The sequence below is a fragment of the Cydia fagiglandana genome, chromosome 11 (assembly GCF_963556715.1).
Source record: "Cydia fagiglandana chromosome 11, ilCydFagi1.1, whole genome shotgun sequence".
NCBI lineage: Eukaryota > Metazoa > Arthropoda > Insecta > Lepidoptera > Tortricidae > Cydia > Cydia fagiglandana.
Genome location: NC_085942.1, coordinates 565,531 through 578,737, shown reverse-complemented (window position 1 = coordinate 578,737; position 13,207 = coordinate 565,531). Strand labels below are relative to the sequence as shown.

Below are 13,207 nucleotides of genomic sequence, written 5' to 3'. Positions count from 1 at the left end.
ATGGAATTTTAGTGTTATTTCATATGTATTTAGTAATATTTTGGTTCTAGATTAGTTTGTATTATAAATTTTTATTTTCAGTTATTATGATTTTTATTATTGTATATATTTTAGTTTGTAAGGTATGTATTTATGGCCTTAGTGGCCTGATATTAGTGATTTGATTGGTTGAATATGTTTATTCAAAGACTAGAAATCCTCTAGACCGAGCTTAGAGCAATTATTTCATGCAACCGATGATGCCAAAAATGCGGGGGTGCGCGGGACGAGGTGAGCGAAATCCCATGCCGTGATTGGTTCGTTCAAAGACACGGACGTCACACAAAGACACTTTGAACTCGAACATGGAGTAGAATTACCGTATGCGTGGCAGAGGGGGTAGCGCGACTATGCTCAGTCTGGAGGATGTTTTGTCTGTTTGAATCACGATCAACCCATTAAGTATTATTTCAACCAATCCAATCTATCTGGAAAAACAATTACATTAAAACCAACTAAATTATTTCCAAATTAAAACATGTTTATGCTCCGTTATAAAATTATAATTATGTACATTTTTCCAGAAATCCATTGATTGAAAATGATGTTCGCCGCTGCTTGTGAGTAATATTATTTTTCATATCTCATGCCTTTGTCCCCCACTTCCACAGCTTCGACCTCTCTTCGAGTGCACTACTTGTCCCGGTCCCTGAGCTAATATCATCCAGAACTGACCCGCAATTTTCCGAATGTCGTCCACCCAACAAGCCAACGGACGCCACACTATTTTTCGCCGACACTTTTCTATGAAAAGGCGACTATTCCGTTGACATTTTGGTTCACCTGCCATCATTCCGATTATGTCCTGTCCATCCCCATTTTTAGGGTTCCGTACCTCAAAAGGAAAAAACGGAACCTTTATAGGATCACTCGTGCGTCTGTCTGTCTGTCCGTCTGTCACAGCCTATTTTCTCGGAAACTACTGGACCAATTAAGTTGAAATTTGGTACACATATGTAAATTAGTAAGTTAAAGATGCACATGTTATTCAAAAAAAATTAAAATACATAAGTTTGAAGTTTTTTTAAGATAATAGCCAAAAAATGTCCATTCCCCCCTTTATCTCCTAAAGTACTGGGTGTAAAATTTTGAAAAAAATACACAAAATAGTTCTTTATCTATAGATGACAGGAAAACCTATTACAAATGTGCAGTCAAGCGTGAGTCGGATTTATGTACGAAACCCTAGAAACGCGAGTCCGACTCGCTCTTGGCCGGTTTTTTTTTAAATCTCAGTCGTAGGGGGTAGTCGGTGAAATGTCAGTAGCGAGACAATGTTGATACCCGTTCCACCAGTCTTCCTGCGACCAAGAAGATTTATTTATTTATACAAGAATGGGGTTGGCCGGTGGAAGTTTTTAGCAGATGGCACCATCATACTCGTAGCTTGCCCTGTCAATCCCTAGAATTGTGTCAAATTTTTGTTTTTTTAATACCCTGGATGCCAACTTTTTAAGCCAAATCTCATAGAAAAAGGGGCAAGCTATGATGGCGCCATCTATGCAAACCTTTGACAGTTGTTAACCCCATTTCCAACAGCTATGAATGATACATTAGACTTTTTAGATAGCATTACAGAGCCAATATGAGATTACTACATTTAAAACTTAACAGGTGGCTATTTTTTTTTCTATAGTTACTTTGTTTAATTCATAGCGAAGACATGATACATTAACATAACAATACATATTTATTTAGGGTTATTTTAATGTTAGTTTAGTTTTGTAGGTAGTTTTAAGTATAGGAATATTATAGTAAAAATAAAAAAGTACATTTATAATTTAAATTCGGCAAATATAAATTTGTAATTCTTAATACTTCAAACGATTTCCGTTTAAGTACTACAAACAATTTGCAAAAATCGTTAAAGTTTAAACTACCTACTTAATCTAATCGCATTAAAATTTTCTAATGGTGATTTACACAAGTACATTTACTTCAGGCCAGTAAAAAAGTAATAACTACTTACATTTGCTATGTCCTAATCCTAAGTTGGAGGATGATATTAGCCGCTACTCGTGAGTAATTCAATGCTTATTTATTTTAAATATGTAAAAAATCTATATAAACTCGGATTAATACATCATCATCGCCATACATAATCACCCAAAATAGGGTATTTGACTATATTTAGTATACAGGGTGTTTGGTACATCGTTTGCCAAATTAAAACGGCAGATAGGTTGAGTCATTTGCTATCTTCTCAGGCCTAGAAATTTTTAATTCGGCACACATTTTTTTTCACTTCTATGCCAGTTATTCGTAAATTTCAAATTTTTACTTGCGTAGTAGTAAAAAAACCATGGCCAATTTTGTTTTTCTAGGCATGAGAAGATAGCAAATGACTCACCCTATCTGCCGTTTTAATTTGGCAAACGATGTACCAAACACCCTGTATTATTAGGGCTCCGCTATTGTACAATAGATTAAATTTTTGGAAAATATCTAAAAATTTAATCTACAATGTACATTGTGATCCATTAATGTGCTACGTCGGTTATTACACACGCGGCGCACTAAGGAAGTCAACGTTTTTCAACACACTTGCGAGGAAAAAAATGAAATTTACATATTAATCAAATTCTAATTGTTCAAACAGTAGTTAGTAATAGTATTACATTTTTTCTCATTCGTACTGCCTGAAGTTTGACGTTTAAAATAAAACTTGCACTGCGTGGGCTATCAAAATCGCTGCAGACTTTTCTTGATTTAACTCTACTCACAAATCAAGTTTAAAAGGCACAAGAATCATTCTTGCAATAAGTACGTTGTCTGTACAACTAGGGAACTATTTTACAATTTAGAAGAATACAATTACAGTAGAGTCCGGTTAGTACGACTCCGCATATAACAACCAACCGCTTATAGCGACGTAAGTATAGGCACTTGTTTGGTTTTAGTACAAGCTACTATGAAAGTACAACCGTTTATAACGACTCCGCTTATAACGACCGACTGCTTTTAACGACGGAAATTGACACAAAATCCGTCCGTCAAGTCCGGTTACAACGACGAGCGACGTAGTTTTTACGAATAAATTGTTGGTAAGAAGCTTACTCCGTCTAGCGCACCTAACTCCCCTCCCCCCTTTTGCCTATACGGAGCGAGATGAAATAGTCATGTGACTTTTCGTAAACTTGCAAACTAAATAAAACCAACTTCCATTTTTTAATTGAGCTTAAACTTCACACACATAATTATGAAAGTTGGGTAACAATGCAATATTTTGGTAGGTACCTTCGAGCTGATCTGATGATGGACACAGAAAGTGGCCATAGGAACTGTGTGATAAAACAACGTCATCTTGATTAGATCTCCAGACAGAAGAATTACGACTTTTTATTTTACGGGATTCGAGTAATTTGCGGATGACGAGTGAGTACACGTACCTTGAAAAGTGGCTTCTTCTAACTAAACACACAAATCTCTCCATTTTGACAAGGTGTCGTAATACTAACGTAAAAAAAATTTTTAAAGAAATGTTTTCTTATTTCTTTGATTGTCGCATACGTATTAATAAATACAAAATGATTTTTGATTAAAAAAATATATGTAAATTGGCAGTTCGTTTTGTACGACTTCCGGTTAGTACGACGTAATATCATCGGTCCCTTGGGCGTCGTTATAACCGGACTCTACTGTATTTTACAAATTATATTAAATTACATTCACCCTACTTACGTATAATAATATAAATTGTAATAGAATATCATATACTAAAGAAAAAGTGGCCAAGCCCTTCGGTGGCCCAAAATGGAATCGAAACGTCTGGTACCATATTTTGCTTGTTGCAAAAAATACTTAGTAGTAACTAACTACTTAGTAATACTTAGTAATAACTAACTACTTAGTAATACTTAGTAATAACTAAGTATTTTTACATAGGTTAGTTAACCATTTTTATATCACAACATTCAGAGTAGGGGACTAGGGTTGCCAGATGGTCGAGATTTGGCGGGATTCTCCCGATTTTTAGCATGTGTTCCCGATTCCCGACAAAGTGAAAACCATCCCGAAAAACAGCTCCACGTTATAAAACAATAATTTCAAGTTCCGAACTGTCGTCGAGCGAACGAGCTGACGTAGTACCAATAATGTAAAATATCGTTGTTTCTAATACAATTACTTTAATTTGGAAGTTTTTTTTCCAGACTTAAGTCCCAAAATCCCGAAAAATTTATATTGTTTCCCGATAATAGCGTCTTTCGGTCTGGCAACCCTATAGGGGACTATTTATGTACAGATTTATGCTTAATGCACAACCAATTACAGACAAACACAAAATGCGAAATTATAACATAGGGTTTTTAGGTATTTACGCAAAGACTACTAGCTATATTTGAACTTTAAGTACGTCAAATAATAGATATGGAAACGATATGGATTAGATATGTCAGTGTCAAACAAGTGTCAAAAGTGACGTTTTTGTTTGAAGAAACGTCGCTTTTGCCACTTGTTTGACACTGACATTTCTAATCCATATCTTTTCTAGACCTATTAACTGACGTATCTTAAAGTTCGAATTGGGCCGTACGTATACAGGGTGATTCATGAGACGTTAGCAGGACTAATCCTGCACACTCAGTAACTGATAATTAACAACCACACTTTTTCCTATTTTTTAACTTTTTGGCCAGGGCAAATTTAATTATCTACAATCATGGTCACCCTACAAGGCCTAATTAATAAACATAAAACCTCTTTAACCGTAATAACAGCATTATGATTACGAAGAAAATAAACTGTCAAACTTGAGTGAGATACGAGTTTTCATTAGTAACCAGACCATGATGACATTCAATTTGACACAGAATATCGGTAGTTTAGCATTCTAATTGTAGGGTGACCATGCATGTCGTAAATAAATTAATAACTTTTTTTTTCAACACGACTAGAAAATTAACGTTAACCTCACTAATACTGGTACGAAACAGTTGCTTATAATTTACGAAATGCGCAGCGTTAGTCCTGCTCACGTCTCCTGAATCACCCTGTATATGTATATCCTTCTGAAATTCCGGAACTATCATATAAACTCTTTGTCTATTGTTATGAGAGACCTACAAATATTTATAACAATTATGTAGCCTTGGTTAACAACAATGTTATTAATATACCTATAATAGATTCGTCTATAGTGTAAATAAAACCGTACAGTCACTTGTAAGCAGACATCGTACATTTTCCAGCGTTTTTGGTGCACCAGAGTGGTATTCACGGAATTGGTATAGATAATTTCAACTGAAATGATAAATTAAGTCTGCTTATAAATATAACTTTCTTCCACAACCGCCATACAAAACCACTGAAGAAACCAAAACATAGTGCCGCAGGTGCCTCAGGAAAACGAGCCGTATATTTAATTACACAAACGGGTCCACCGCGATATAATTGCATTGTTTTTACCTTTAATTCCGACGCTTCAGCTGAGTTGCACCAGCTGTGGTCACGGAAAGACTGACGTCCCAACAAATGTCAACGGAGATATTAATAAAACACCACTAAACTACCCGAAATTAGTTTAAGCGGGCCACTCACACACCTGCCGCAGGGGCAATATTGGAATTGGACCCTTAATTGCCTCCTTAATTGTGATGTGTGTAGAGAAGCAGGGGCAATTTTTAGATTGGGCCTGCAGCAGGGCGGCAGGGGCGCAAGACCTTCCTAGCTCCCTAGATTGTATCTACCGCCCTGCTAGGTTGTTACATGTGTAGTACGATTGGGGCAATTCCAGTCAGTTCATTGGCGACTACCGAACCAAACGGAGGTCACTTGTCACAATGAATAAAGAACGTGAAATTTGGACACGGATAATAGATGTATATAAGGGCCGGCCCCACATGTGGGATAAAAAATACAAAAATATATTTTTTATTCTCATCGCGAATTCTATACTGCCAGTTAGTACGCCAAATTAAAATAAAGAGGTCTAAAAATTCTGCTGTTGGCATTGTAAACCTGAAAATCAATGAATAAATAATGTTTATTTTTAACACAGGAGCCATTCTCGTCGACGTGCATTCAGCGGGACTATCACTTACACACTGAGTGGCAGGCTAGTGTGTAGAGAACAGCCTAAAATTGCTCCGACCGCCGTGCGACCGGTATTGCCCCTGCGGCAGGTGTGTGAGTGGCCCGCTTTATAAAAATGTTCGGGGTAGACAAAGAAATTGCAGCTACCCGTTAATGTTTTATGTTTATTGTCCACGGCACGACACGCAACACTCACAGTATCCGTACACTGGTCCGAAGATATATCCGCTGGTTTCAACATTTGAATCACTGGCCCCCAAGTAGTCGGAATTAAAGGTAAAAACAATGAAATTATATCGCGGTAGACCGGTTTGTGTAATTAAATATGTGTACAAAACGCGAGAGTTTAAAGTGTTAAACGAGCCGTATGTTTTTCTGGTTAGTTTCGCTGTCCAAAGCATGTATTGGAAATACAGGAGCTTTCAGTAGGTATGTCCTAACTATGTCTTACTTTGGTGTTTAAAGAAAACCTTATTTCCAGTTGCATTGGTCTTGACATTTGGTGCAACACTCGTGCCCAATGTTACTGAAGAGCATCTTATTGAGCACTGGAAATATGACCGAGAAACCCGCCGAAAGGTTCTTCATGAAAAACTTTCCAAAGCCTTTGCTGAAGAGGATACTAAGCGTAAAAAACCATGCACAGCGACCGATTGGTCTCTAGACAATTTTATAGAAAGATATTTGGCCGAAGCACCCCATCATTCTCTGTACAGGCCACCCGAGAACGAGACCATCGACAACCTAATAGAAAATAATGATAAGGCGCTCTTCCATCCCTACGTTTTTGAGGATTATTTCAAAAAATATGGCATAGGTGAAAATAAAGAACGAGAAAAGAACGTCAATAAAACTCCAGACAGTTGGAAGTTTACAGACTTCATAGAAAAATATGAGGCAACGACGGTATGGGAACAGATCAAACAAGAAGCGCTGATCATAGGACGCAACGATACTCATGATATAAAATTCTTCCTATTATCGAAAGGCGTGGACTCGACAGACGAGCTGCTAGGTCTCGAAGTTCCGCGTACCGGTCGCCGGTTTTGGAACAACCAGTGGCCAGTACCGCTTCCAGAGGACCGCGAGAGCTTGAAAAACGGCGACCTTGAAACCATCATATACTTCATGAGACAAGCCATTTACCACACCAGGGACAGAATGAAGGTCATGCAACAACTAAGAGACAAATACAGGGCACGAGCGGTGTACAAGATGGGATACCTTTTTGCTAAAACTGATTACGCATGTAAAATTTTCGGTTCTCTCGCATTTAAAGCGTTCACAGATTGTTCAGTGACGCGAAACAAAATATTTGGAGAGAATCGTGTATTCAAATTTTACCTGGATATAGCGTACAATATTGAGCGGTTGTTAGCCAGATGGTTCGATGTGGATATGTCTAAAGATTTACTGATGTCAAACGATTTCATAGCTCGGAAAGTTTTGTTAAAGGACAAGAATCTAACTACGCCTGCGATGGTTAACGAGGCTTTCGACCAAATGTTCATCGAGTAAGCTGGTCTATCCCCTAGAGCCGCCCACACATCAAAACTTGCCAACACAAATGCAATTATATTCGTCAAAATAATCATTTAAAATAGAACAGAACTATTTTAAATATTTATTTTGACAAATAATTGTATTTTTCTTGGCAAGAAATAGACCTTCTTATAGGTCTCTGGGTGGCTAGGGGCTATGGTTATAAGGATTTTCTTCTTCTTCTTCCGGCCTTATCCCACTTTTATTTGGGGTCGGCTCTCCTAATCAATTTTCTCCAGTTATATCTGTTCTGGGTCGTCGTTGGATCTATATTCTTATTCTCTAGGTCTTTCCTAACTACAGACATCCATGTAAGTCGGGGTCGTCCACTCTTTTTCGGTCCTTTCATGCACTCTAGCACCTTTCTAGTCATGTGGTCCTCCGGCCTTCTCATGACATGACCGTACCATCGGAGTCGTGTTTCCGTTAGCTTGTCCTGTATGGGTCTTATTTTGAACGAGCCTCTTATGTAACGGTTCGGCACTTTGTCCATGAGTGTCACTCCTGCAGACCACCTAAGCATTCGCATTTCAGCGACGTGAAGTTGGTCGGATTGTTGCTTCTTGAGAGGCCAGCATTCTGCGCCATATAACATTGCTGGTCTGACAGCGGTTTTGTACACTTTTCCCTTTACGCAGATGGGCATCCTCGGGTCACAGGGTATGGTTATAAGGATTTTGCCGATTATAATTATAATTTGTGTTAAAGTTCTCACCATTACTCACTTTATTATTTCTCGTGCTGAAAATAAAACTTTATAATTAAATATTTGTTTTATTGAAACTTTGAAATTTAAATAACGATAGTGTTTCATTTTATCGCCACTCGTTGCGAATTTCCCACAAATACAAATACCTTACAGACTAACATAGGTAGGCACATCTGTATTTTATAAACCTATCTAGGGGAGACCGAGGTGAGTTTTGACAGAGGCGAGTTGTGACATAGTCGGTCTTTTAGAATCTATAACTAAAAACTGGTCGCAATAGCGCGCGTTTGTTAGTTCAGTTACGAGCTAACAAACGGACACTGTTGCGAGCTCGCTAATAGTTATTAGATTCCAAAAAATCAACAATGTCACAACTCTCCTCTGTCACAACTTACCTCGGTCTCCCCTACACCCCACAACTACGCTACTACTACTCAACGAAACCCCAAGCCATAGGGTTAAGGGCCCCCCCACATCTAGCGTCTTTCGAGCGTCGGCGTCTACAACTCTATGGCCGCTGCTCGACGCAACGTCGACGCAACTGCGCAGCGACGTCATATTCCATAGCGCTGACCAGATGCCGATGCTCGAAAGACGCTAGATGTGGGGGGAGGCCTAAAGAGAAAAAAATATTTATCACCACATTACCTGGGGCATGCACTTTACGTGGGGTATGCCAAATTGTAGTTCTCTAGCACTAACGATCACGGAGAAAAGTCTCGCACGGAGAGACAGACAGACGGACATGGTGAAACTATCTCTCTCTCTCTTGTCGTTTTCTTCATTGCTGAAGGTTGCGTGGTCGTCATTGGTGAAACTATAAAGCTTCCTAATTGACTACGGAACCCTAAAAATAATTTGGTTTGTTCCCCAGTCTAGTCTTAAATTCCAAAGCTCCCTAAGAGAATTGCCTCCTGTTTTTTTTTTCTATATTTTCTTCTGCTTTCTAATTCGTAACTTAGTATAGGTACCTACATGCCTGTAATACGAGCAAAAGATTAAACTGTAGGCTGTACTCCTCATATTGACCAACATTTGTCCAGCAACTTTTAAAAATAACTTGTGGTTTGATTCTTAATACACTTTAAAGTTTATTCTAAGACGCAATGTATTGCGAATTTTGTTATGTTTAAAGCGTGACAAGTAACGTCAACTACAAATGATATGGCATGGCGATGGCGTCCATTAAAGATAATATTTATTTTGTATGAAAAATAGGAAGTCTAAATACTTCATAATTTTTAAAAGTTGTCGAACAAAAGTGTCATCGTTTGAGGAGTACAATCTATGTTTTAATTATTTGCTCATGTTACAGGCCACACCCGGTATACATTTCGATTGAACGATTGTCTTATTAACTTGGCTTTATAATTATGCAAGAGCAGATAATACAGAAATGTTATACATTTAGCGTTTGCGTTAAATCCGGTATTTCTGATTTTTTGCAGACTTGTTTATGATGTTGGCCCAATGAATAATCAAAGTTTGAGACCTCGAGCTCCGAACGAAACTATGTCAAAAAAATTATAGTCTCGTATTAGTCAATTTAGTCCATTTAAAAACGCTCTGAAAAGGTACTATCTAAAATTAGTCTTTTGGGGTTATAACCGCCCAAATCTAAAAGAAAACCGAAATTTTCGCGGGTTTTTCGATCTTTGACAAAGTTGCGTTCGGCGCTCGAGGTCAAAGATTTGGATTATTCATTACTAGGTATTATCAAAACTACCGGATTTGACGCAAAAGAGCCAGGTTACAAAATTCGACAAAGTTACTAGATTAAGAACAATCTGTAGAGAGTCTGTTTAAATAATAAAATCATAAACATCGGCTTTAGAAAATGTCGCAGATGCATGCGAAGTCGTATGTGAAGTCCCCAATCCGCAGTGGGCTAGCGTGGGGACTATAACCCAAACCCTCTCGTGCTTGAGAGGAGGCCTGTGCTCAGCAGTGGGACGTATATAAGCTAAATTATTATTTCCTTTATTCAATTAGGGTCTTAGGTTAGGATTTTACAATGTGAATATAAAAGGAAAATATAAAAACACTTACAAAACATTACAAAAATATGTAAACACATTATACAAAACCTAACCTAGGGTGCCGCCGGCAGCAGGGCACGGTCCAATAAGCTAAATTATTATTATTATTAGAAAATTTACTTAAGTATCGTAAAATGGGGTGAGTTGGGTGAAATTTGACTTTCAAACCTCGATAAAATTTTATTTTTACATGTGAAAACTGAATGGTGTAAGTGTTTCGGACGTTTGTATTTTAATTTGTATTTTATTTTGGGTAGTTCCATTTCATAACTTTGACGATAAAGAGGAAAACCCACCTCACCCCGTAGTGCCTCGTATTTGGGGTGAGAGGGTTTTTCATACAAAGGTGATTTTGGAAGATTGTTGGATCGATTTTTTTTAAGTATGCGTATTACTATAAATAGCCCCATTTTAATTTTAAATTGGAATACATTATTTTTGTAGCAGTAGCCTTAAAATCCCATCTCACCCCCTTCTCTTCTCTTCTCTCCCCATTCATAACCCAACTCTCCCCGCGAAACCTACTCACCCCGTTTTATGGTAATTATAAAATATTTGGTTCACTAATTAATAAAGCCTAATTAAAAAATATTATGTTTCATTAGTTGTTTAGTATTAAAAATTTAAGTTAAATTTATTTTATTACTAATACTTACTACCAACTTATTATATTTTTGTTAAAAAATTTCAGTTATTCTTCTGTGTATTATCAACACTGAGGGTCTTCTCGCTGACAAACAAACCCGCAAAATCGGGAGAACTTCAAATAATGTCAAGACTACTAAGAATACTAACACTCAGTATCCACCAAAGAACCCGTTCAATATTGACAAATACAAAATAAAATATAGAAATGAAAATCCAGTAGGAAAATTTGAGACACTTGACATATTGTCTTCTGAAGAAGAAGTGGCTATGAAAGAAAGTATAGAAGTAGTAAAGAGATATCAACTCGAAACTAATGCTAACGTAACTACTACGACATCTCGCAAGCTCTTCTATGAAAAGTACGGGACATTGCCGCCTAGAAACAATACTAAGCCAGCATTCAAAGATTTTCTGGAAAAATACTCGCTCACAACAGTTTGGGACCAAATAGATAAAGAACGAATAGAAACTGGCAAAAGCATCACACAACTTAAAGAAATGGCGTCCCTAGTTAAAGGCGTTGATAATACGGATGAACTCTTCAGTCTTCAAGTAGAAAACGGCAGAGCCAAGTTGCCAGAACAAGCGGCTCGGAGATTCCGAGCCGGCAAGCAGAACGACGCAAACATGTTTCAGTTCAATTACATGCAAATACACCAGTACATAATTGAATTGATGAAACAAGCAATATACCAGGCGAGAAACAGGATGACATTTATGCAGAACTTAAGAACCCGCCATAGAAGATCAGGGTTGTACAAAATGGGGTTCCTTTTTGCAAAAACAGATCAGGTTGGTAAGACGTTTTCCTCTGTGTCGCAGAAGAGTTATCGCATGTGTAGCATGATTAGGCAAGGTTTTGAGGGGGTTTACCTTCCATTTCACAGCTACATCGACATCGCTTACGCTCTCGAGAGAATGGAGACCTTGTGGTTCGATGTAGACCTGCTGTCAGATATAATAGCATCGAACGAGGAAATGCTCTGGAATACAATATTTGCAAACAAAAGTTTAAAATCTCCCCGAGATTATGCGAGCGCTTTTGATCATATGTTTCAGGAATAAAATTAGTTATGTACCTTTATTGAATAAACATTACATCATACAAAATGATCTTTTCAATTCTCATGTTCTGAAAGTACTTAGCTCATTGTTTATCTATGATGCGGGTTGAACGTGGTACGTTTCGGCCCTTAGTTAAGGTGCAGCGGGGCAGTTACGAGAGAGATGGGCGCCAGCGGGTAAATACCGGGAAAATACCCAAAACTACCCAATCTACCCGATATTTACCCGTATCTACCCAAATTGTTGGGTATTTATAATTTGTTCGTATAATTGAAGAAATTCATTATATAACTAAGATATATCAATATTATTATCGTATAAATATGAAAATAAGTTAAAATAAAGTATACAAATCACAATCTCACAACTTTTTTGTACACAATTAATTTTTTTTCGTGATTTTTTTTTATACCTATATACCTACTATTTTTTAAGTGTTGTCATATTTTGGTTTTGATATTTCTACATTTTATTTTATTTATCGTTTAATACAGTAATTTTTTCGTTAGGTATATGGCCAAATTTGATTTACTATAACCAGTTTGGATGAAATTTTGTGTGTATCTAAATTGTTTGATCTCAACCAGATCCCGAAAATGAGGATTCGAGAGCCTCATTAATCCGCCACTTTACCGAAAACTTGCCAGAAATCAGCACTGACGAAATCGAGATGCCCCTTGAAACGTGCTATTTTATTGGGGTTAAATAATATTGCAAAGCTCCGGCTTGTTCAAAGAAAGCTATAGCACGTTAGCACAAAAAAAATGAAATTAAATCTTAATAAAAAATGTGGTGTCTAAATTGCTTGCTATAGGAACCTATTTTGGGAGATGAAAAAGGTGAACACAAATTATATTATAGAAACTTTATTTAAGCCTAAATATCTTGCCTATGGAATGTTAGTTGATAAATCTAAACTTGTTGACTTCTATGTGAACCTTTAACTTGATTTGACGACACCTAATTTCAGAACTTAGCTCAGTGGAAAGCTGGGCCGCTTAACAGGTCCAGGATAAAGCTTCACACAGAATTCTACTTATTTAAGAACTAATTTATTTTATACTAAATACTATGTACCAGGATTTTCAAATGTCTTTATCTTACTTTAGTGGTTGCTCAAAATTCTAAATTT

The 13,207-nt window shown here is 37.2% G+C and overlaps 1 protein-coding gene across 2 annotated transcripts; it reads left to right on the top strand.

Annotated features, from left to right (window-relative positions):
- Nucleotides 1-1,930: 1,930 nt before the first annotated feature.
- LOC134668758 (uncharacterized) lies at nt 1,931-12,104 on the top strand. 2 transcript variants are annotated; one of them, XM_063526211.1, is made up of 2 exons: nt 1,931-2,057; nt 11,054-12,104. In XM_063526211.1, the coding sequence occupies exons 1-2, from the start codon at nt 2,039-2,041 to the stop codon at nt 12,073-12,075; spliced, it is 1,041 nt and encodes a 346-aa protein (XP_063382281.1). In that variant the 5' UTR covers nt 1,931-2,038; the 3' UTR covers nt 12,076-12,104. The 2 variants fall into 2 exon arrangements, with proteins under 2 accessions (XP_063382281.1, XP_063382280.1); XM_063526210.1 differs by lacking the exon at nt 11,054-12,104 and adding an exon at nt 6,554-7,683 and having other exon boundaries at nt 1,963-2,057.
- Nucleotides 12,105-13,207: the final 1,103 nt, after the last annotated feature.